At 43.4% G+C, this 26,408-nt stretch overlaps 1 protein-coding gene across 1 annotated transcript in view; it reads right to left on the bottom strand.

Moving 5' to 3' along the window:
* Positions 1–1,971: 1,971 nt before the first annotated feature.
* LOC138665887 (opsin-VA-like) overlaps positions 1,972–26,408 on the bottom strand; it is an 88,568-nt gene continuing 64,131 nt past the window's right edge. Inside the window, exons 3-5 of the mRNA XM_069753830.1 lie at positions 15,748–15,865; positions 6,393–6,632; positions 1,972–2,375 (exon numbers count right to left, since the gene is read on the bottom strand). Of these exons, the coding sequence (XP_069609931.1) occupies positions 2,142–2,375; positions 6,393–6,632; positions 15,748–15,865 (592 nt within the window). The 3' untranslated portion in view covers positions 1,972–2,141. The remainder of the gene's footprint in view (positions 2,376–6,392; positions 6,633–15,747; positions 15,866–26,408) is intronic.

The raw sequence follows: 26,408 nt of genomic DNA on the forward strand, positions 1-26,408 counted from the left end.
CCCTTTAAGGAATCAATTGAAAATAAAATATCTAAAAAATACAACATTCCCTAACTCATCACTCGTCTGTGTTGAAGCATATCTGTATCAGAGTCTCTGTCCCAGATTCCATCTCACATGCAGACCTATTGAAACTGACAGACCCCAGTAGGGCCCATTGGACACTGTTGTTGTCATCCATTGTATGACAGATCTGCCAATGTATTCTCGCTTTTATTTTAAATGTAAACCAGAACACATTTTTGAAAGGAACATTTGGCAAACGCGTCGGGAAAGGTCTTGTTGCGCACATCAACTGTGTTCCCTGGTAGAGGCAATAAGAGGACAATGGCTTGGATATAAGGGTTGTTGCAAAGATCCAAACCCTGAAAATCTGCAGAAAGTAGAAAATATCTCAGGCTACAAGTCTGCAGTCAATGTATGTGACTACAGATTTGAGAATGCTCACATTGTGCGCACTGCGAGGACTCTACGGTGGCAGCGCTGAAAGTGGGCGGTCACATGAAAACACAAATATGCAATTTGCATACTTCCAGACACATCCCGTCTAGACTTGGCCCCATCTAGTTGGCAGGTGACTGCATGTATGTAAACCAAATACCTGCAGTCACGCACCCGCTGCTCATAGTACCGGCACTATAGAATCCTCACTGCGCTTGTAGTGAGGATTCACAAGTCTGCAGTCTCATAGAGTGACTGCAGACTAAGGCCGGACAAATAAGCAATGTGAACCTTTTATCTACTGAGGTCTCATCAGCCAGAACATAATGATGCCCGCTCCTCACCACCACTTTTTAAAGTCCATGTATAGAAGTCAGATTTGAAATAAAATATTGATGCAGTCAGAAGAATCTATGATCACTTCTTCTGGGAACATAGAGACTCTTTACCAACAACGATGACACTTAGTGGGCACCCACCTTCACATAATAAAACCATGAACTATGCTATTGCTCAGTCTACCAGCTTTCAAGTCGTAAATTAGAAAAAAAACAATGCACAAAATGTTTTTGTGGTTTGGAGGACTGTTATAAGTGTATCTAACTGTCCCTGTGTGGCCCATTCAAAAAACTTAAACCATAACCAGGTTCCTCGTATCATGTTCTCATACACTTTATGCAGTTAATAGCCCTCTGTGTCTGTACTGTTACATACTTAGGCTGTTAACTGGTTCATGCAGCTTTACATTAACACCCAGGGGCAGATTATAAAAGGGTCAATCTGGGCGGTAGCCAAGTGCCCAGTGGTGTGGGGGGGGGGCCCTGGGCTACCGCACAGATTGCCCGCCGGCCGCCGCCATCAGGGCATTACTGCACGTGCCCAGGGGCGGGCTGGGCCGGGTTGCAGGAATGCATAACACCTGATCCTTACACTATGGCTGGTCCGAACAATGAAAGCAATTGTTACCATCCACCACTCGTGTCTCCCTTTTCCTCATAGTTTGTAAGCTTGCGAGCAGGGCCCTCATTCCTCTTGGTATCTATTTTGAACAGTGATTAGTGTTGTGCTGTAATGTCTATTGTCTGTACAAACCCCCTCTATAATTTGTAAAGCGCTGCGGAATATGTTGGCGCTATATAAATAAAATTATTATTATCACATGTCACTATTGTGTAAGTGCTGTATAACCGTATTCTCTCGGCACACACATCAAATATAAGCATAGGGTCTGATTCATCTGAAGGAGGCCAGAAGAATGTACTTTTGGCATTTCTCGGGATGGTATTCCTTTTACATAGTCAGCGCGCACAGTGGCATAGAAAGGAGTTATACGTTGGGAAATCGCTCCATGATACTTCTCCAGTGTACAATACAAACTAAGTGTAAGACCCAAAAAGTATTAGGTGGGCATAAAGTAGAAGAATGAGAGTATTATTTGGCCACTTTTATAACATTTTCCCATAGGTAAAAAAAAAAAAACTTGATACAACTCTGCCTTATTATGAAGGAGGAAATATCCTTTGAATGCATTTTTCTTTTATTTTCGTGTATTCCTACATTTTTATAATGAAACGCATTCCGACATAGTCATATAAGTCACATATATGAATGTGCATTGACAGTGACAAGTGCCTATAATCCTCTGTCCATCATTCTTGGTGATGAAGACATAATGGCACACATCGGTCATGGATATCAGTCTACATAGGGCAGATTTTGTTTTCTGACATCGGAGGTTGGGCAAATGAGTTACAGCTGCTCTGCTCTTCTTCTGTCTTCCGGTTGCCATTGTTTGTGGATATGTGCGCTGCTATGGTGTGCATTTCACTGCCGTGGTTCGTGCGGTTAAGCATCACCCGCTCTGTAGTTGGGTTATTCGATTCCTTCAGGTCTAAGTCATTGCAGTGAAACATCTGAAGTAGACACCTCCGAAACTGGAAGAACACGGAAAGTCATAATCATTAGAATATCAGAAACATTATCAACCACAAATTGTATAAAAACTAAAAGGATACATGATCCAATTGCAGGTTGCTATGAGCCACACTGTCAATTTTTACCTTTTTTTCAGCATTTTTCTCTATTTTGTAACCTTCATTTTGTTGACTATACTTAAAGGCTATGTGCAAAACCGCTGCGGTTATCCCTGCAGATTTATTGCGGTTTGTCTTGCGGTTTCCGTTGCGGGTTTAATCCTACTATTGATGCTGCATATGCAGCCATATGCAGCATCAATAGTAATGTTAAAAATAATTTAAAAATGGTTATATACTTACCCTCTGACGTCCCGATCTCCTCAGCACTGCACGTGGCGGTCCGATTCCAAAGATGCTGTGTGAGAAGGACCTTCGCGATGTCACGGTCATGTGACCGCGACGTCATCGCAGGCCCTGCTCGCACAGCAACCCTGCGACTGGACGGCCGCGTGCGGCGCTGAGAGGTGAGTATATCATTATTTATTTTAATTCTTTTTTTTTTTTACACAAATATGGTTCCCAGGGCCTGGAGGAGAGTCTCCTCTCCTCCACCCCGGGTACCACCCGCACATGATCCGCTTACTTCCCTCATGGTGGGCATAGCCCCATGCGGGAAGTAAGCAGATCAATGCATTCCTATGTGTGCAGAATCGCCGCGATTCTGCACAAAAGAAGTGGCATGTTGCGGATTGTAAAATTGCTGCGTTCCCGTGCGGTTTTTCCCGCAGCATGTGCACAGCGGATAGCGGTTTCCATAGGTTTACATGTAACTGTAAACACAATGGAAGCTGCTGCGGACCCGCAGCTGCAGAAACGCTGCGGTTCCGCGGTAAAAACCGCAACGTGTGCACATAGCCTTATACCTAACAACTTTTACTGCAAGTATCTGGGAGATATATTCATCAGCATTGCGCATAGCAAATTTCAGCCATAAACATCTTTCTTCCCAAGCTATACTCCTCCATAAGTGTTCCCAGTCACCTCGCGTCCATTTCCCCACTTCTGTGAATCAAAAAGCCTCCCAAAATAGGCAAGAAAGCCACGCTACTTCATCTTAGTGTTTTTGCTGGTAGAGACAGATTACACCTGACAACAGGCAGTACACTGACTGCAAATTAGACAAACTAGAGACTCTCTAGAGTGATTTTTTTTAAGGTTTTAGTTGGGTTCAGGGAAGGCCAGAAGATTTGCCAACTTTTGTCAAGTAGGAATTATAGGCAGTGTTGGATTGGGGTGGCAAGGGCCCACCAGTTACATTTATTCTAGGGGCCCACTGTTATGCTGCATGCAATTATTAATTACCTTCATTCACAAATGTACGTATTCCTCTATATAATAAGAAACTTGGTAGTTGTTATTTTTTTTAATCAAAATATAGTGAAAATGTAATGCCCCTTGGCTGAATACCAACTAAACAGTTATATTTTACTAGAGAGTGTCAAAAAGAAACAGTTCTTGAACTTTGTTGAAGATCGTCCATTTTTGACACCCCAATCACTTGTTTTATTATCAGGGTCCTAGGAGAAATGCCAATCAATGTTACTCGGTTGCTGATCCATGCACAAAGAAGGAAGCCTAGATCAAAGTTTTCCTTAGAGATTTTCAATAGCTAACAAATACGCATCTAGGCAATAACTGGTTCATTAAAATCATTAAAATACTATGCCACAAATAATTGGCATGGGCAAAACTGAAATATTACTTGGAATTAATTTATTGCTTTTATTGTTGTCTTATCAGTTTAGCAGTACACTGTGCTCTCCCTGGTTTAAAAATAGGGTAAAACCCTAAAAAAAAAATCACATTGGTCATTTACTTAAAATTCTTCAGTCTACCCATGTCACAGATGGAAAAAATGCAATTTTAGGAGCACGAATCAACAAGTATGTACAAGCAGGTGAAATAAGTATTGAACACGTCACCAATTTTCTAATTATATATATTTCTAAAGGTGCGATTGACATAAAATTCTCACCAGATGTTGGTAAGAACCCATCCTTTCCACACAGGCAAAGAAATCAAACCATAGATGCCCATAAATTATGTGTAATAGTGAGAAATGACACAGGGAAAAAGTATTGAATGCGCTTACTGAAATTTATTTAATACTTCATACAAAAGCCTTTGCTAGTGATGACAACTTCAAGACACCTCCGCTATGGAGAAACTAGTCGCAGGCATTGCTCAGGTGAGATTTTGGCCCATTCTTCCACACAAACACTCTTCAAATCCTGAAGTTTCCGTAAGCTCCTTCTATGAACTCAGAAAATTAATGGAAGGAACTAAAGCTTAATTGGATTCAGGTCAGGTGATTGGCTCGGCCATTTTAGCAGCTTTATTGTCTTTCTCTGAAGCCAATTGAGAATTTCCTTGGCTGTGTGTTTGGGTTTATTATCTTGCTGAAATGTTCACCCTTGTTCCATCTTTATCATCCTGGTAGATGGCAGCAGATATTTATCAAGAATGTTTCGGTACATTTGTCCATTCATCCTTCCTTAAATTATATGAAGTTTATCAGTGTCATATGTTGAAAAACAGCCCCACACAATGATGTTCTCACCTCTAAACTTCAGTGTTGCTATGGTATTTTTAGGGTGGTATGCAGTGTCTTTTGGCCTCCAAACATGGTGTGTTTTATGACATCCAAAGAGTTCAATTTTCGTCTGACTGACCAGACTTTATTCTCCCAATATTTTCACAGGCTTCTGTAAATGTTGTTGAGCAAACTTTAAATGCGCTTGAATATGCCTTTTGTTCAGCAATCGAGTTTTGCGTGGTGATCGTGCATACAGGCCATGGAGGTTGAGTGCATTACTTATTATTTTCTTCGAAACAATTGTACTATGTGATTCCAAATCTTTCTGTAGCTCTTCACATGTGGTCCTTGGCTCTTGGACAACTCTTCTGATCATTGTTTTTAATTCTCTGTCTGAAAATCGTGTGGGGAGCACCTGGTCGTGGCGGGTTTATGGTGAAATGTTGTTCTTTCCACTTCTGGTTTACGGCTCCAATAGTGCACCTTCAGTAGTTTCAAAATTATTCTGTAACCAATGCCATCAGTATGTTTTGCATCAATAAGGTTGTGAAGGTCTTGAGACAGCTCACTAGTTGTACCCATCATGAGATGTTTCTTCTGTGACACCTTGGTAATGAGACACCTTTTTATAGGCCATGAGTTGAGCCAACTGATATTATTTTGCAGTAATTGACAGGATTGCTTTCTAATTACTGATAGATTTTAGCTTTTGTTGTGACTTTCCATGGCTTTTTGCACCTCTCTTTCTTCATGTGTTCAATATTTTTTCCCTGTGTCATTTCTCATTATTACACATAACTTAATATATGGACATCTAGAATTTATTTGCCTGTGTGGATTGGGTGGGTTGTTGTCGTGTACTCTGGCTATGTACCAGATTGAAAATGAATCTGAACAGTGCATCAGAATCTTAGCAGAGATGCAGGGATAAATTGAAATGATATAGTCAAACAGCAATGTAGCAAAAGCAAGCAAAGGAACACAATCAAGTCCAACCTTTTTCCTTTGAGAGAGATTTTAAATTCTTGAGTGCTTATGGGATATCCAGAATGGGGGATATGCTATAAATGTGTACAAGATTCGGATCCCTCCATTAAGATCTGCATCTATCTCGAGAACGGGGTGCAAGATCAACGGGAATACTGGCCATTTTTCCGCTGACAGCAGCATGCAATGAAGCCCTCTTCTCAAGATAGATGTGGGTATACATTAATGGCCTATGCTATGGGCTGGTAACTGTAAATAAACCCCTGGGATAGAAATGTCATTGGTGCAAGTGCGCAGCCGCACCGGGGCCCAAAGCTAAAGGGGCCCATTACCACCTCCAAATCAGCAAGCAGCTTCTGTCATAGACAAAACTATTAGCCCACAGAGGGTCCACATAATGTTTTTGCACAGGTGCCCTTTTCTGCCTGTGTCCAGCTCTGTATATACTGTACCTGTTTGTTCATAAATACGTAGATAACGGGGTTATACATAGAAGCCGTTTTTGCAAAGAATGCTGGGATTGCTGAGAGACGTGGATCCAACTCTATGGTGGGATGCGCCGTGACCAGGATAGAAAAGGCAGCGTATGGCGACCAGCAAATAAGAAAAGCCAGGATCATTATTATAACCATCCGAGTGACTTCCTTCTCTGGTTTCCTGGAAGATCCCAGCCTGCTCTGAGTGTCAGACACCTAGGAAGAGAGTAAGTCACTAATGTCACTTTTTTTGCATTTAGGCTTATGATTTAAAACTAATGCTGGAGTCCTGGGTTCTAATCCCACCCAGGACAACATCTGCAAAGAGTTTGTATGTTCTCTCTGTGTTTGCGTGGGTTTCCTCTGGGTACTCCGGTTTCCTCCCACATACCAAAGACATACTGATAGGGAATTTAGATTGTGAGCCCCAAAGGGGACTACGATGATAATGTGTCCAACCTGTAAAGCGCTGCAGAATATGTTAGCGCTATATAAAAATAAATATTATTATTATTATTATTATTATTAATGTCTTCTGTGTAGCACCAACATATTCCATAGTGCTGTATAGTTCCTGAGCTAATACATTGTGCTGTCATTCATTAAAATGTAGGAATGTAATACATTTGCACATGAGACAATGCTAATTCAATAATTTTCTGTTGACACGTGCAATGTCCCATCATGCAATTAAGGCAGCTTCCACATTACCACAATCCGACCAGTTTGTTTTTCAGATCTAGCAACTTCAATATTAATCTGCTGGAGATACTATGAAATGCTATTACATAGTAAAATGGTAACATAGTAAGGCCGAAAAAAGACATTTGTCCATCCAGTTCAGCCTATATTCCATCATAATAAATCCCCAGATCTACGTCCTTCTACAGAATCTAATAATTGTATGATACAATATTGTTCTGCTCCAGGAAGACATCCAGGCCTCTCTTGAACCCCTCGACTGAGTTCGCCATCACCACCTCCTCAGGCAAGCAATTCCAGATTCTCACTGCCCTAACAGTAAAGAATCCTCTTCTATGTTGGTGGAAAAACCTTCTCTCCTCCAGACGAAAAAGAATGCCCCCTTGTGCCCGTCACCTTCCTTGGTATAAACAGATCCTCAGCGAGATATTTGTATTGTCCCCTTATATACTTATACATGGTTATTAGATCGCCCCTCAGTCGTCTTTTTTCTAGACTAAATAATCCTAATTTCGCTAATCTATCTGGGTATTGTAGTTCTCCCATCCCCTTTATTAAATTTGTTGCCCTCCTTTGTACTCTCTCTAGTTCCATTATATCCTTCCTGAGCACCGGTGCCCAAAACTGGACACAGTACTCCATGTGCGGTCTAACTAGGGATTTGTACAGAGGCAGTATAATGCTCTCATCATGTGTATCCAGACCTCTTTTAATGCACCCCATGATCCTGTTTGCCTTGGCAGCTGCTGCCTGGCACTGGCTGCTCCAGGTAAGTTTATCATTAACTAGGATCCCCAAGTCCTTCTCCCTGTCAGATTTACCCAGTGGTTTCCCGTTCAGTGTGTAATGGTGATATTGATTTCTTCTTCCCATGTGTATAACCTTACATTTATCATTGTTAAACCTCATCTGCCACCTTTCAGCCCTATTGATCTAAACTAAGCAGCACTTATACTCGCCTCCTATCTGCTCCCCCAACGCATGATGTCTTCTGAAGCTCACAGCTGACGTCAGTGTGCACGTGACGGGGCACATGGCAGCGATGTCATGCACTCCTGTCGCTTGCATGCGCCAGAAGAAGACGTCACACGGCGGGAGACTGGATGGGAGGTGAGTACAATTGTTTATTTTTTTCTATGCGTTAACAGCGGCAGAACAGTGGACATATATCAGGATGGGGCTAAGGATAAGGGGGATATATACTATCATGGGGGATATATACCAGGATGGGGAGCATTCTTACCAGGATGGGGCCCAGGATAAGGCATATATATACCAGCACATAATACTCTATCGATGAGTAATTGAATACTGAAAAAGTTTGGAACGCTTTTCTGGAGTGTTACATACCACCAAAATGAAACCCCAGAGCATGTAATACTCTATGAATCAGTAATTGAATACTGAAAATGTTTTCAAGGGCTATATACCACAGAAATGTACCCCAGAGGACATAATACTCTATGGATGAGCAAGTGAATCCATAAAACATTTTCAAAGCTTTTTTGGAGGTTTATATACCACTAAAATGTACCCAAAAGCATGTAATATGGATGAGCAATATAATACCCAAAACATTTTGAATGCTTTTTAGGAGGGTTATATACAAAAGAAATGTACCACAGAGGACGTAATACTCTATCGGTGAGTAAGTGATTACAGAAGTTTTTCAATGCTTTTTTGGAAGGTTATATACCCCCGAAATGTACCCCAGAGCACATAATACTCTATACATGAGCAATATAATTCCAGGAAAAAAATTTTGAACACTTTTTGGAGGGTTATAGAAAACTGAAATGTACCGCAGAGTACGTAATACTCTATGGATGAGTAATTGAATACTGAAAAGTTTTTTAACGCTTTTTGGAGTCTTATATTCCACCGAAATGTCATAGAAAGGACCAAATACTATATAGATGACTAATTGAACCAAGACATATATTTCAACACTTTTGTTAGTCTTATATACCAATGAAATGTAACAGAAAGCACCTGATAGTCTATGGATGACTAATTGAATCCAGACAAATTTTTCAACGCTTTGTTGGAGTGTTATATGACGTATATGACACCGAAATGTACCACAGAGCACATAATAATATATGGATGAGTAACTGAATACAGAAAATAAATAATAATAATTTTATTTCTATAGCGCCAATATATTCTGCAGCGCTACATTTTAAAGTGGACTTGTACAGACAATAAAATACATTACAGAATCACAATAATCACATGAATCAACAGACTATGGAGGAGATGCACAGTGGTGCTGAAGCATGGAGTGCTTTGTGGGCGAGTGTGATAAATTTATAGTGAACTCTGTAGCGGATGGGTAACCAGTGCAACGACTGGCACAGGGTAGAGGCATTGGTGTAACGGTTGGCGAGGAATATGATCCTGGCTGTTGCATTCAGAACAGATTGGAGAGGGGAAAGTTTAGTAAGAGGGAGACTGATTAGTAGAGAGTTGCAATAGTCCAGATGACAATAAGTAAGAGCAATAGTAAACGTTTTTGCAGAGTCGAAAGTAAGAAAAGGTCAAATTCTAGAAATGTTTTTGAGGAGTAGATGACATGAGCAAGTGAGTGATCGGATGTAGGGAGTGAATAAAAGTTCTAAATCAAGTATGTCCCCAAGACAGCGGGCATGTTGCTGGGGAGTAATGGTAGAACCACAGACGGAAATGGCAATATAGGGCATAGGTAGTTTAGTGGAGGGAGGAAACACAAGGAGTTCAGTTTTTGAAAGGTTCAGTGTCCGATAGAGGGAGGACATGATGCTGGAGACAGCGGAAAGACAATCACTGGTGTTTTGTAATAATGCAGGCGTGATGTCAGGAGTAGAGGTGTATAATTTGGTGTCATCAGCATGGAGATGTTACTGAAAACCAAATCTACTGATTGTCCAATAGGGGCAGTATACAAGGAGAATAGGATGGGGCCTAGGAATGACCCCTAAGGAACCCTGACAGCAAGGGGAAAAGGAGAGGAAGAAGATCTTGCAAAAGATACAGTGAAAGAGCGGTCATAGAGGTAGGAGAAGAACCAGGAGAGAATGGTGTCTTTGAGACTGAGTGCGTAGCACAGTGAGGGGGAGCTGATGATCCATATTGTTGAATGTTGCAGAGAGATCCTGGAGAATCAGCATGGAATAATGACCATTAGATTTAGCTGTTGGTAGATCATTAGAGACTTTAGGGAGGCCAGTTTCAGTAGAGTGCTAAAAGCGGAAACCAGGAGTGGACAAGCATTCCAGGAGGTTAGAGATGAAAGGAAGATTAGAGAAAGGTCTGTAGTTAGCAGCACAGTTTTGCTGAGGGATTTTTTTTAAAGTAATGGATGTATGATGGCATGTCTAAATGAGAAGGGAAAGAAACCAGAAGCGAGCGAGAGGTTGAATATATTTTTTGGTGAATGGTGACAGCTGGGCAAATGGACTGGAGGAAATTTGAGGGAATGGGATCACTGGTGCATGTAGTAAGGTGAGAAGATGCAAGGAGCCTGGTCACTTCTGCTTCCGTGACTGAAACAGAAAGGGAGCTACATGCAGTGAGGGATGGAGGACAGTGCATGGTATGAAGGAATTGGGAGAAAATTTCCTGTCAGATATGGTCAATTTTATCTTTGACATAATTGGCCAGATCGTCAGCGCTGAGATCGGTGGTTGGGGCCTGCACTCTTGAAGAAATGTTTCAATGATTTTTTGGTCATTTATGTAACATCGAAATGTACCGCAGACCACATAATAGTATATGGATGAAAAAATTGATTAGAGAAAAAGGTTTCAAGGCTTTTTTGGAGTGTTATATAACCCCTCTGTGTTCCACAAAGCACCTAATTCTCTATGGATGACAATATAGTACATTTTTTCACCAAGAAAAAAAAATGTGGACAACTGCCCTAGCTATACAGTGGGGCAAAAAAGTATTTAGTCAGTCAGCAATAGTGCAAGTTCCACCACTTAAAAACATGAGAGGCGTCTAATTTACATCATAGGTAGACCTCAACTATGGGAGACAAACTGAGAAAAAAAAAATCCAGAAAATCACATTGTCTGTTTTTTTATCATTTTATTTGCATATTATGGTGGAAAATAAGTATTTGGTCAGAAACAAAATTTCATCTCAATACTTTGTAATATATCCTTTGTTGGCAATGACAGAGGTCAAACGTTTTCTGTAAGTCTTCACAAGGTTGCCACACACTGTTGTTGGTATGTTGGCCCATTCCTCCATGCAGATCTCCTCTAGAGCAGTGATGTTTTTGGCTTTTCGCTTGGCAACACGGACTTTCAACTCCCTCCAAAGGTTTTCTATAGGGTTGAGATCTGGAGACTGGCTAGGCCACTCCAGGACCTTGAAATGCTTCTTACGAAGCCACTCCTTCGTTGCCCTGGCGGTGTGCTTTGGATCATTGTCATGTTGAAAGACCCAGCCACGTTTCATCTTCAATGCCCTTGCTGATGGAAGGAGGTTTGCACTCAAAATCTCACGATACATGGCCCCTTTCATTCTTTCATGTACCCGGATCAGTCGTCCTGGCCCCTTTGCAGAGAAACAGCCCCAAAGCATGATGTTTCCCCCACCATGCTTTACAGTTGGTATGGTGTTTGATGGATGCAACTCAGTATTCTTTTTCCTCCAAACACGACAAGTTGTGTTTCTACCAAACAGTTCCAGTTTGGTTTCATCAGACCATAGGACATTCTCGCAAAACTCCTCTGGATCATCCAAATGCTCTCTAGCAAACTTCAGACGGGCCCGGACATGTACTGGCTTAAGCAGTGGGACACGTCTGGCCCTGCAGGATCTGAGTCCATGGTGGCGTAGTGTGTTACTTATGGTAGGCCTTGTTACATTGGTCCCAGCTCTCTGCAGTTCATTCACTAGGTCCCCCCGCGTGGTTCTGGGATTTTTGCTCACCGTTCTTGTGATCATTCTGACCCCACGGGGTGGGATTTTGCGTGGAGCCCCAGATCGAGGGAGATTATCAGTGGTCTTGTATGTCTTCCATTTTCTAATTATTGCTCCCACTGTTGATTTCTTCACTCCAAGCTGGTTGGCTATTGCAGATTCAGTCTTCCCAGCCTGGTGCAGGGCTACAATTTTGTTTCTGGTGTCCTTTGACAGCTCTTTGGTCTTCACCATAGTGGAGTTTGGAGTCAGACTGTTTGAGGGTGTGCACAGGTGTCTTTTTATACTGATAACAAGTTTAAACAGGTGCCATTACTACAGGTAATGAGTGGAGGAAAGAGGAGACTCTTAAAGAAGAAGTTACAGGTCTGTGAGAACCAGAAATCTTGATTGTTTGTTTCTGACCAAATACTTATTTTCCACCATAATATGCAAATAAAATGTTAAAAAAAACAGACAGTGTGATTTTCTGGATTTTTTTTTCTCAGTTTGTCTCCCATAGTTGAGGTCTACCTATGATGTAAATTACAGACGCCTCTCATCTTTTTAAGTGGTGGAACTTGCACTATTGCTGACTGACTAAATGCTTTTTTGCCCCACTGTATATTTAGCAATGGACTGCAAAGCCCTAAGTCCTGCCTAGAGACTGTATTCAGCCACTCTCCCTGCCCCTGCAACTCTCTCTCCCTCCCTAGAGTAAATGCAGATTTTATCTGATTCAAACAGCAAAGCACAAGACTAGCCCTTGGAAGGGCTGTTAGTATGATGGTTCAGCACCAGTATCAACACCACAGGGCTCTGATTCGTTAAACTGTGCACACACAGGCCTGGACAAGCATTCTCTCCCTCCAATAGCAACTGTCACAGAGCTGTGCAATTCCATCAGTGTGCCGAGCATGGCGGCGCCTGTGCTTTTATAACCCCTGATAATGTCACACAGCAAGCCAATCACACTAATGCCATTAGCAAGTTTGATATGCCATTACAGCGTCAGGCAGGCATGCTTATTCGCTGTGTCACGGGCACCAAACATGCGGGGCGGGGATCCGAGTAACAAGCACATCCGAGCACCGTGATACTCGAGTGATAAGAGTATCACCGAACACTTTCACTCTTCCCTAATAGCCATCTGTTTTTTGTGCCTTTTGTGTTTGGTGTCCTGTCCTATTAAAGTCACACTGTCATATTATCAATCAGGCTTGGGAGAGGATGATTATAGTGTATTCATGATGATAAAAAAACGCCCATTTTCCATGATCAAATATTTCTCCAAATTGTAGATAAAAAGTAACCCCCAGGTATATTATTACAGTATATTGTGCACAAATCAGTTATACAAAATGCAGGAAATTTAGGCCTCGTGCCCACATTAAAAATTTGGTCAGTATTTTATATCAGTATTTGTAAGCTAAACCCAGGAGTGGGTGACAAATATGAGTCGCCCGCCGGGGCCGTGGGGTACTCAGTACCGGGTCCGGTGTTCACAGGGGAATGTCACGGTGGCTGCGACCCGGTCCGTGGCCTTGGGCGCCCATGTAAAAGGGAAAGGTCTTTAAAGTGATAAAGTTTATGTTCATGACGCCACCTATGGTATTCGGTCAGGGTGACCGATGCTGTTTTAAGGGATCCGCTGGGGTTATGTTATGGCAGCTAGATGGTATACTTTCCCATAGGTGAAGTATATTCCTAGGGCTTCCGGTGTGTAGGTGGTGGTATGGTGAGAGGTGCAGAGAAGAACGAGGACACAGGATTGCAGTCTCTTTACCTTGTTTACTGTTGGTTTCAGCATCCACAGTCCAGGGCACTGGATCACAGGGCAAGTAGAGTCAGGTCGGTTCGGAGGCAAGTTCAGAGTCCCCTTATCCAGGTGGAAAGTAGAAGCCTTCCTTTGCGCTGTAGTGGTGTAGTCCCTTACTGCCAGAAGCTTCACATAAGGTCCTCACAGATGTTATCTCTCTGTCTCCTGGATAGGATAGGACAAAACCCATATGACTGGTGACTTGAGCCTGTTTATAGGGTCTCTTAAATGACCCGGCTCTGTGGGGTGTCACCGTGCCTCCTGGGTGTGGGTCCGGACAGGTAACATGAAATTAGCTGTCCTGCCAGTCTCTGATATAAGGCGTGGAGGTCCTTACAACCTCAGTATTCCCGGCTACCGGTGCTCTGCCCCTCAGAAGGAGGCAGCCTGCTCGGGGCTGGTCCCCTTCTGGTATCCTCTCCTTCCTCTCCTGCATGCTCACCGTAATCAATTCTGCTTTCTAAATGTCTCTTTCCAGGAGCTGCAGTTCTGGGGGCATGCACAGCTCCGTAAACCCTCTGTCCTCCTCAGACTGATGTCTGGAACAAACTAACTTTCCTTACAGACTACCAGTTATATATCTATTGGGAGTCACCTAGTAAATAGGATCAAAAGCTCCCCCTGGTGGCCTGGAGTGTGAATGTGTTGCATGTTTGTGGTACCTGGTTACAGTTATGCTTCCTTGCCTACAAACATAGCATCACTCTCCTCGTGAGGAAAGCGACATTACTGTGACGACCAGGACCCTGGGGCACCACAAATACAGAAGTGGTGATATGTTTCAACTATACTTTTCATCTGATTGTCCCACTCCTGGTTTTAGCTTGCAAACACTGATGTAAAATACTGACCAAATACTGAACATGGCCTTAGAAAAAAATATGATAGAGAGGCTATCGAAATACAATATCTTGATGGGTCTTGTAATACTTTTACAACCCATAAAATTGTCACCAACTTTAAGATTTTTTTTATGGGAGCCACATAGCAGTTGCTTTCATTCAGCAGCACATTGGGACAAGTCCATTTTTATGCCTTAGTAGCTAACTACAGTTTGTGTGGTTTTGTCACCCTTGCTTTTGACCTATTAACTTAAAGGGGTTGTCCAGGACTGTAATATGGCCAGGGTCACACTTGCAAGTTCAATGTGAGAAACTCGCGTGAGTCTTTCACATCAAGTCCCGGCACTGCCGCCGACACTCGGGACCGCAGACTCCGGTTACGAGTGCCGGCGGCAGTGCCGGGTATTGATGCGAGAGACTCGCGCGAGTTTCTCACATCACACTCGAAAGTGTGACCCCGACCTATTGGTCATCATTCGTTAAGGAAGCTCAATAATATCAGATCAGTGGGTACCTTCACTGATCAGCTGTTAGCTTGCTTTTTTGGCCCATGGATCTACACCATGAACCCAAGTCCATACACTGGTTAATGGCCATTTTCAGTTACTGAAGTTCAAATCCCATCCATGTCAATAGGAATTGAACTGCAGTACCTGGAAATGACCAATGCATGGTGCTATGCTGTTCTAGTTCCGCATATTGTTTACACCCGGACGCTGCCAGGATGAGAATTATGGTGTCAGCCCCTCAGAAATCTGGTCTATCCTAAAAGAGGGATGTCAATATCAAAGTATTGGAGACCCCCTTTAAGCTGCTCTAAAAATATATACCGGTACCCTCTCCTGCAGGCAGACTACCCTCCATAGAACCCCACTGTTAGCATCATTAATCCCTCATCTAATATAAATATAGGGAAATAAATTTTAACTTCACATTTTTATCATGTATTTTCTTGCTTAAAGCCAGGCAACGTTATATATTCCGAAAAATACTGTGTATATACAGCTCACTCTTGCGGTATTATAAAAAAAGCTTAATTGAAGCTTAATTCTAGACGTTCTAATTAATGTCTTACCTTCCTCAGCTTTCTCATTAACTTTCCATAAGACACAAATATAAGAATCAGAGGTAGAACAAAGCATGTCATAAGGAATGTGATAATGAAGGTTTGGTCTTGGATTTCTCCTGAATACCTGTGGCATAATGATAGGAAATTAAGAATTAGTAACTTAGAGAAGAATATAGGAAAATTAAATAAACGCACTCTTGTGTTTTACTCCATGCGACACATGACTAATTCTGAGAAACGTAAGCAAATATGATGAAGCCTAAAGAGTTTCTCTTGGATGTTAACATTGATGATTGTGATCTGTGGGACACCTGCCCACTAGCTCAGTGAATGAGGAATGGCTTAGCAGCTTATATGCCTGCTGATCTGTAGAGGTTCTAAAGTTAAGACATCCACTCATCAATCCTAAGAATAGGCTATAATTGTAGGATTCTTGAATAACCACTTGCCACCAAGGGATTTAGGGTGGCATGCTGTTGCACAATCCACCTCCCCCCAAATACACCATAAACTATGGCACAAACTACAACTCCCCAAATACACCATAGACTGCGTCACACAACCACTTTACCCCCTATATATAATGTACACCATAGCCTGTGGCACAAACCACCTCCCCCACTAAATATACCATAGCCTGTGGCACAAACCACCTCCCCCCTGAATATACCATAGCCTGGGGCATAAACCACCTCCCCTCTAATACACCTTAGACTGCACCACAAACCACCTCCCCCATAAATATACCATAGTCTGTGGCACAAACCACCTCCCCCAAATACACCATAGACTGCGGCACAAACCACCTCCCCCACTAAATATACCATAGCCTGTGGCACAAACCACCTCCCCCAAATACACCTTAGACTGCGCCACAAACCACCTCCCCCATAAATATACCATAGTCTGTGGCACAAACCAACTCCCCCAAATATACCATAGACTGCGGCACAAACCACCTCCCCCCACCTAAATATACCATATAGCCTGTGACACAAACCACCTCCCCTAAAATACATCATAGACTGTGGCACAAACCATCTCTCCCAAATACATCATAGACTGCAGCACAAACCACCTCTCAAATACAGCATAGTCTATGGCACAAACCAATTCCATCCACCCAAATACATCATAGACTGCGGCACAAACCACCTCCAGACCAAATACACCATAGACTGCAGCACAAACCACCTCCCAAATACAGCATAGCCTGTGGCACAAACCACATACCCCAAATACATCATAGACTGTGTCACAAACTACCTCCCCCAAATACACCATAGCCTGTGGGACAAACCGCCTCCCCCTAAATACATCATAGCCTGCGGCACAAATCTCCTCCCAAATACACCAAAGCCTATGGCACAAACCGCCTCCACGCCAGATACACCATAGATTGCAGCATAAACCACCTCCCTCCCTAAAGGTCTATATGTATAATAGACTGTGGCACAAACTATATTGCCCCAAGTACACCATAGTCTATAGCACAAACCATCTCCAAAATACACCATAGTCTGCAGTACAAATCACTTCCCTCCCCAAATACACCATACCTGTAGGCTGTGGAACAAAAAACCTCCCCCAAATACACATAGACTGTGGCACAAACCACCTCCACCCCAAATACACCATACTATATATATATACAGTGGGGCAAAAAAGTATTTAGTCAGTCAGCAATAGTGCAAGTTCCACCACTTAAAAAGATGAGAGGCGTCTGTAATTTACATCATAGGTAGACCTCAACTATGGGAGACAAACTGAGAAAAAAAAATCCAGAAAATCACATTGTCTGTTTTTTTAACATTTTATTTGCATATTATGGTGGAAAATAAGTATTTGGTCAGAAACAAAATTTCATCTCAATACTTTGTAATATATCCTTTGTTGGCAATGACAGAGGTCAAACGTTTTCTGTAAGTCTTCACAAGGTTGCCACACACTGTTGTTGGTATGTTGGCCCATTCCTCCATGCAGATCTCCTCTAGAGCAGTGATGTTTTTGGCTTTTCGCTTGGCAACACGGACTTTCAACTCCCTCCAAAGGTTTTCTATAGGGTTGAGATCTGGAGACTGGCTAGGCCACTCCAGGACCTTGAAATGCTTCTTACGAAGCCACTCCTTCGTTGCCCTGGCGGTGTGCTTTGGATCATTGTCATGTTGAAAGACCCAGCCACGTTTCATCTTCAATGCCCTTGCTGATGGAAGGAGGTTTGAACTCAAAATCTCACGATACATGGCCCCATTCATTCTTTCATGTACCCGGATCAGTCGTCCTGGCCCCTTTGGAGAGAAACAGCCCCAAAGCATGATGTTTCCACCACCATGCTTTACAGTAGGTATGGTGTTTGATGGATGCAACTCAGTATTCTTTTTCCTCCAAACACGACAAGTTGTGTTTCTACCAAACAGTTCCAGTTTGGTTTCATCAGACCATAGGACATTCTCCCAAAACTCCTCTGGATCATCCAAATGCTCTCTAGCAAACTTCAGACGGGCCCGGACATGTACTGGCTTAAGCAGTGGGACACGTCTGGCACTGCAGGATCTGAGTAGTGTGTTACTTATGGTAGGCCTTGTTACATTGGTCCCAGCTCTCTGCAGTTCATTCACTAGGTCCCCCCGCGTGGTTCTGGGATTTTTGCTCACCATTTTTGCTCACCGTTCTTGTGATCATTCTGACCCCACGGGGTGGGATTTTGCGTGGAGCCCCAGATCGAGGGAGATTATCAGTGGTCTTGTATGTCTTCCATTTTCTAATTATTGCTCCCACTGTTGATTTCTTCACTCCAAGCTGGTTGGCTATTGCAGATTCAGTCTTCCCAGCCTGGTGCAGGGCTACAATTTTGTTTCTGGTGTCCTTTGACAGCTCTTTGGTCTTCACCATAGTGGAGTTTGGAGTCAGACTGTTTGAGGGTGTGCACAGGTGTCTTTTTATACTGATAACAAGTTTAAACAGGTGCCATTACTACAGGTAATGAGTGGAGGAAAGAGGAGACTCTTAAAGAAGAAGTTACAGGTCTGTGAGAGCCAGAAATCTTGATTGTTTGTTTCTGACCAAATACTTATTTTCCACCATAATATGCAAATAAAATGATAAAAAAACAGAAAATGTGATTTTCTGGATTTTTTTTTCTCAGTTTGTCTCCCATAGTTGAGGTCTATCTATGATGTAAATTACAGACGCCTCTCATCTTTTTAAGTGGTGGAACTTGCACTATTGCTGACTGACTAAATACTTTTTTGCCCCACTGTATGTATATATACATACATATATACATACATATATACATATATACATACATACATACATACATACATACATACATATATATATAGGGAGTTACCTAGTAAATAGGATCAGAAGCTCCCCCTGGTGGCCTGGAGTTTGAAGTGTTGCATGTTTGTGGTACCTGGATGCAGTTATCCTTCCTTGCCTCCAAACGTAGCATCACTCTCCCCAAGAGTAAAGCAATGCTACTGTGATGACCAGGACCCTGGGGTGCCACACAACCACCTCCCTGCCCAAAGGTAAATGTATATAATAGACTGTGGCACAAACCACCTCACCCCAAATACACCATAGGCTATAGTACAAACCACCTCCTAAATCAGGGGTGGGGAACCTCAGGTCCCAGGGCCATTTACGGCCCTCGATGACCTTTTATCAGGCCCCCGAGCAGATTCTTCTGGGTCCGCATTCTTGAGCAAGGAGCTGTAATTTGATTGCCATCAGCTCATTATTTTCTTCTTGGTCTGTTAGCACACACACACAGTGTTCACTACTGAACACTGAAGGGCAGGCAATGAAAGATTATGTCCTGAAACCAGTGCCAGAGTCAGGATGCACTTTGTGGGCGGAGTTTGTTCGGCCCCCAAAGGATGGTATAAATATCCAAAAGGCCCTTCGCAGATAAAATATTCCTCACCCCTGTCCTAAATGCACCATAGTCTGCTGCACAAATCACTTCCCTCCCCAAATACACCATACCTATAGGTTGTGGAACAAACCACCTCCCCCCAAATAAACCATAGACTGTGGCACAAACCACCTCCCTCCCCAAATACACCATAGACTGTGTCACAAGCCACCTCCTCCCCCAAATACACCATAGACTGTGTCACGAGCCACTTCCTCCCCCAAATACACCATAGACTGTGTCACAAGCCACTTCCTCCCCCAAATACACCATAGACTGTGTCACAAACCACTTCCTCCCCCAAATACACCATCTATTGTAGCACAAACCATCTACCCTTCCAGCCTCAAATACACCATAGACTGTAGCGCAAACCACCTCCTCCGAAATACTCCACAGACTGAGACACAAACCATCTCCTCCCAAACATACCATAGACTGTGACACAAACCATCTCCTCCCAAATACACCATAGACGCTATAACTACCATAAGACACGCAAAATGATCTTGTATGGCATAAATGACATTGTTTGGAGACAATCATTGTTTCAGGCTGGTTGCAAAGAGAAATGAGTTGCTCAAAACTATATGGTCTCCGTAATTTAGATTTTTATCTTAATGAAGAACACATTTAGCAAGGACAGAATTTTTCCTTGTTTATATAAATCTGACATATTTTACAGAAAGATACATGTTCCATGGAAAATTGAATTTCCTTATGTCGGAAAACATGACTGATTACCGTTTGTTCCCACTAATTTTATAATTGCTGCGGATAATGTTCTAGACATTAATATTCTGACAACATCACAGGTTAGTTAAGAGAAGCGTGTTTATCATGTAACCCAATGTTACAGCCCAGCGGCGATAACAAAGCCAGAGACAGGTTTCAGCCCAGGGATTTGATCTGCAGATCGACAATGAACAGTTTAGGGGCAATGTAACACACTCTGAACGGGATTATAAACATCTTCATGTGGAATATATTATAGCAGCCGGCAAATAGCTAATTGGTTGTATGCTCTTACGGATAGCGAGGTACGTCGCAAATATTTAATGTTATTATACTTAACCAACAAGGTTTTTATATGAATAATATATGTATGACTTTCCAGGTTTTATTTCTTCATGTTTTTCCCCTAAATGATCCTATTGACCTATAATGTATTTGATAGATTTACACACAGGACGGAACACATGAAACTTTGTTATTGTTGAGCAAACTTTATGGAGCGGGGTACCATGGCACCAGTGTGGGCAGAGCATTACCTATGGGTGAAGGTGCAATCAGGATCCCTGTCCCTCCGTTATGCTGCCCTCAGATGGAACATTAAAAAATATGGATAAATTCTCTTTAAAATCTGAAATGTAGCAGAATTTAATGATTGATAAAGGACAACTGCATGGCACTAATTGCTCATTGTGCTGCCAACATATATAGAATGTTTTACGTATATATGTGTGATAATGCTGCTTAAACACAAGACCAGCAGCAGCAGTTGCAAAACTAGACAAGTGCGAGTCCCCCTATTATTTCATGTAGCCAAAGTGGGGAGCTATACCAACTCTGCTGCAATACCATCCGCCCCAGTGGACCCCTTTAAGCAGCGTCGGCCATCTCTGGCCAAGTACCACAGGTGGCATCACGAACACTTATCCCATAAACTATTCCCTTTTTTCTTATTTAATTGGACGCCCAGGGCCACGGACCGGGTCATTGCTGCCGTGATACTTCCCCTTTAAGAACTGTGCCAACCCGGTACCGAGGACCACACCGTCCTAGTGGGCACTCCATTTTGGCATCACGAACAGGATGGACCGACCCAGCAAACTGGGTCCTGTGCGCCAGAGACTCTGTTGAACTGTTAATTTGCTGCCATTGCTGTCCTACGTGGTGCATCGGGGGGGGGGGTGTCATCAAGGGCGGCACCAGGGCAAGGGTGCGAAATTCATGGCCGCCCACTCTAGGTATTTCTGTACCCTAAGAACATGTCAGTCAGCAAGTGAGATCCGCCTCCTGGTCCTTGATGGTGGGAAAAAGAAGCTCTGCCCATGAAGGAGAGAGCGGGAACCGGACCTGGGTACAAGGAAGGACCTGAACGACAAGATGGCGAGTGGCAGAGACCCAGTGTGTGGGGTGGAAGCTGAAGGCTCCCCCAGCCAACAGGATGGAAGCCACAGCCAGCCGTCAACAGAGGTCCCGGAGTTCCTGGGAGCTGAAGTGGAGGAGCTCAGCAATCAACTCCTGTGGATGCAGTTAACTAATGTGTCCAGATGGAAAGCGGCCTTGAAGGTGAATCTGGTGGAGCAGCGTTCTATCTGGCGGCCCCTGATGTAAGCAGAGGAGACGATCGACACCGGGACACAGCCACAAGCAGGTACTGTCACCAACCCTGCCCCTGTAGCCGAGGAACTCCTAGCGGGCCAGTTGGCTGCACCGCCACGCTGCGAACCCGGCCGGGTTCGTACACTTCGGGACTGGGACCAGTCCTCGGGCATAGAGGGTCCCCTGGGGGCTCTGCTCCAACCCACCAATCCACAGGGGGAAGTATACACCGAGAGAATGGTATACTGCTGGGTAAACCCTGGAACAGACTTTATCAGGTTCCCCGGGGGAAGAACAAAAGAGGGTGGGAAAGTGGAAGTCCTTAGCTGGGGGGAATACCAACAGCAAATAGCCCTTAAATGGGAGGAGGAGGACAAAGGATGCGAGGCCAGCGTAAGGCAATTGATGAAAGAGATCTGCAAGCCAAAGCCCAGACCGCAGAGACAGACACGCAAACCAGGGTCTGCTGAGGCAGGGCACCGTAGTTACCTGCAGACTAAAAGGAGGCTGGGAGTTTATAAAGGAGTCCGACTTACTGTCGGAGGTGTTCGTCAACCGAAGGGATGTAGAATCTCACCTCCTGGAAGGACACACGGATAGGGACTTGTATGCAGGGGATCATGTAGCCTAGAGGAAAAAGCAGAAGTCCAGCGCGGGTGATGTCCATAAAAAATACCTTTTATTCCATATTCGTTAAAAGCACATAAATCCAAAGTCCATCTTCATATCCATAGACACAAAAACGGGTGATTCATACCAGTGACAGTCACAGGCACAGGCTTAAAGTGCATTAAAATCATACGCGTTTCAACGGTCGTGCCGCCTTACTCATTGTGATAAAAATAAAATGAAAGAGGGCTGCCTGTTATGGCTGGCAATCAGGCAACACAGCGTGCAGTAATCAGCGCACATACAGAGATCTGGCAATAACCAAAAACAATAGGACGAGCTCTGAGACATGGAATCTCTGTAGACTGCAGTACCTGATCTATCCTCACACAACTATAAGCAGCAGTGGATTGCGCCTATCACTACCTATGCAACTCGGCACTGCCTGAGGAGCTGACTAGCCTGAAGATAGAAATACAAGCCTGACTTACCTCAGAGAAATACCCCAAAGTAATAGGCAGCCCCCCACATATAATGACTGTTAGCAAGATGAAAAGACAAACGTAGGAATGAAATAGATTCAGCAAAGTGAGGCCCGATATTCTAGACAGAGCGAGGATAGCAAAGAGAACTATGCAGTCTACAAAAAACCCTAAAACGAAAACCACGCAAAGGGGCAAAAAGACCCACCGTGCCGAACTAACAGCACGGCGGTGCACCCCTCTGCTTCTCAGAGCTTCCAGCAAAAGTTAATAGCAAGCTGGACAGAAAAAAACAGAAAACAAACTAGAAGCACTTATCTAGCAGAGCAGCAGGCCCAAGGAAAGATGCAGTAGCTCAGATCCAACACTGGAACATTGACAAGGAGCAAGGAAGACAGACTCAGGTGGAGCTAAATAGCAAGGCAGCCAACGAGCTCACCAAAACACCTGAGGGAGGAAGCCCAGAGACTGCAATACCACTTGTGACCACAGAAGTGAACTCAGCCACAGAATTCACAACAGCTGCCATATAGGACTAGGCCCATTAGGTTACACCCCCTGATCTGAAAAAAAAAAAAAAGTCTATGGACTTTTATATGGATGTTATATATACAAGAATTATAACTTATCATTCATAATAATTCATAAGATCCTGCCGGATATTCATGCCTAGAGGGGCTCTGGACTTAAGTTGATACATCCACCATATCTCTCTGTTGGTTATTTTTCTTTTTATATCTCCCCCTCGGAATGGAGCTTTAACCCTTTCAATCCCGCGGACCTCCAATGAGCTGACATCCCCATTGTGTTTATGGATGAAGTGTTTGGATGCAGCAGAGCTCTTATGGGTGATTTTATTCACTGCCTCAGACAAGTGCCTCCTTATTCTCACTTTCAGGGGACCCCCTGTGCACCCCACATATTGCTGCTCACAGGTGGTGCAATTAATCAGATACACCACATTGGAGGTGTTGCAGTTAATGTAGTGGTTAATTTTGTAGGTCTTTTTGGTGACAGATGAGTGGAATTCCTTACTGTTCACCATATATTTACAGCAGGTGCAGATATTGTGCCCACACTTGTATGTGCCTTTAGTACTGAGCCAGTTTTCTTTCTCTTTTAACCTTTTGTCCTCACTAACAAAGAGGCTGGGGGATAAGATGCTGTTCAGACTGGGGGCTTTTTTAGCGATATAGCGCACTGGTTTGGACAGGATTTGGTTCAGCTTTTTATCCTGGCTCAGCATAGGGATTCTTTTTCTGATAATATCAGTAATCTCTTTGAACTGAGGGCTGTATGTAGTGGTGAAGGTGATGTGCTCCTCACTGGACACACGGTTACTACTCGCCTTATTCAGCATAGTCTCCCGATCTTGACTTTTGGATATGGGATGGACCCCACTCCTTCTTAAAACCACCATAACTACTGTAAACCTAGGTACTAAAATAAATACACAAAACACATTATTTTGGTTGTCAAAATGGCCACAGCTTTTATTCAAATCACAGGATTAAATAATCACAGTAGGAGTCAGGTGGAGTGCTAGTACATTGGGATTCACAAGTACTGCGATATCCCCAGCTGTCTGACATACAGCACCAGGACAGACAGCCATAAAGGGGCGGCACGCACTGGCTTGCCATTCAAGCAGAGCCAGTAAACTTTCAGGGCACCAATGACCCTATTATCCTCACCCTGTGCTTAACCACTGTGCCCGCCCCTGATTCATGTTACCATTACAACGTCCTTGAGGCTGGCCACCAAAGCCGAGCCTGCTCACCACCATGAGGTTTTACATCCTCTATTAGTTAAAATGAGTCCACCTTAACTTGTCTTCAACTTCCACCTGACTCCTAAACTGCCACCAGCGAGGCCATTTGACACCTTGAATGGACTCGACCCCCATCACCCATGCCTAATAAAGTCATCAACCAGATCTGCATGCTATGGAAAGACTGTGCATATAAGGAACAAAATTCCAGGACTGCAACAGATTAATTTTATCAATGCAACACTACCAAATTATGATTGATAATATGGTAACTACAGCAAAATACCAGCCGCTAAACACCCTGCAATGTGGATCCTATAATAGGGAATGCAGAAACTAAACCATAACAAAGGGGTAGCCACAGTCTGACTACCTGTATAATGACATCTGTGATGCCTCAAAAACTATTATACTGCATGTATTGTAGCCAGCTCTAATAACTCACTAATTCACAGATTTCAGTTCAAGAAACCACCATTACATACAGTAGCTGGGCTGTGCAGTAACCAATTCTTAAACCCACTTACTATTACTACCCAAAAAGTGATGAGTGTATATAAAGAGAAAGATACTATAAACAAGGAGTAATTAAAAGCCATACACAATATAAAATCGACATTATAACCGATCATTAAATAATTTCTGCAATATTTGGACATGGTAAATGAAATAAGCCTATTGCAGAAAAGTCTACAAAGACATTATTAATAACCTTGCCACGCCATTGTTAATTGCTTTACAGGCACTTGATAACATATACCATTAACCTTCTCCAACTGGGACAAAGGCATTGGGAATAGGCACATTGCCCTTCGTGTCAATGCACTTGATGTCTTCACCCCTAGCCGCTCCCACTGGCTAAAGGGCATCGGGATGCATTTTATTACTTTTCTCTTAGTCACTCCCACTGACTCCAGGGCATCCATATTAGGTACATTGCTCTTCAGTTTGATGCTCCAGATTACTGCATTCTCCAGACAACAACCTTGAAAGAAATAGGAGTTGGTCAATATAAACAGTCAAAATCAGTGCCTCAGCATTCTCAAGTCACAGGTACTATTCAGGACCTCGTCCAACAAACCAGGCATATGACCTGTCCAGGTGCTATTCAGGACGTCAGTCCAACACCCCAGGCATATAACCTGTCCAGGTGCTATTCAGGACATCAGTCCAACATCCCAGGCATATGACCTGTCCAGGTGCTATTCAGGACGTCAGTCCAATACCCCAGGCATATAACCTGTCCAGGTGCTATTCAGAACATCTTCCAACACCCCAGGCATATGACCTGTCCAGGTACTATTCAGGACCTCGTCCAACACCCCAGGCATATAACCCAATTTGTATGCATGTAGAATATGATTGCCATGACCACAGGGACTTTACCCTAACGGGGTCTTGTAAGATATAAATGCTTCTGGATACCAGGGGGCCATACCATGATGGTCACTCCTCCACACCAGGGGGCCATACCAAAGATGGTTACATCTCCATTCCACGTGGTCATACTATGATGTACACCCCTCCATCCAGGGGCCACACCCGAGATGTT

This window comes from Ranitomeya imitator, chromosome 2 (assembly GCF_032444005.1).
Source record: "Ranitomeya imitator isolate aRanImi1 chromosome 2, aRanImi1.pri, whole genome shotgun sequence".
NCBI lineage: Eukaryota > Metazoa > Chordata > Amphibia > Anura > Dendrobatidae > Ranitomeya > Ranitomeya imitator.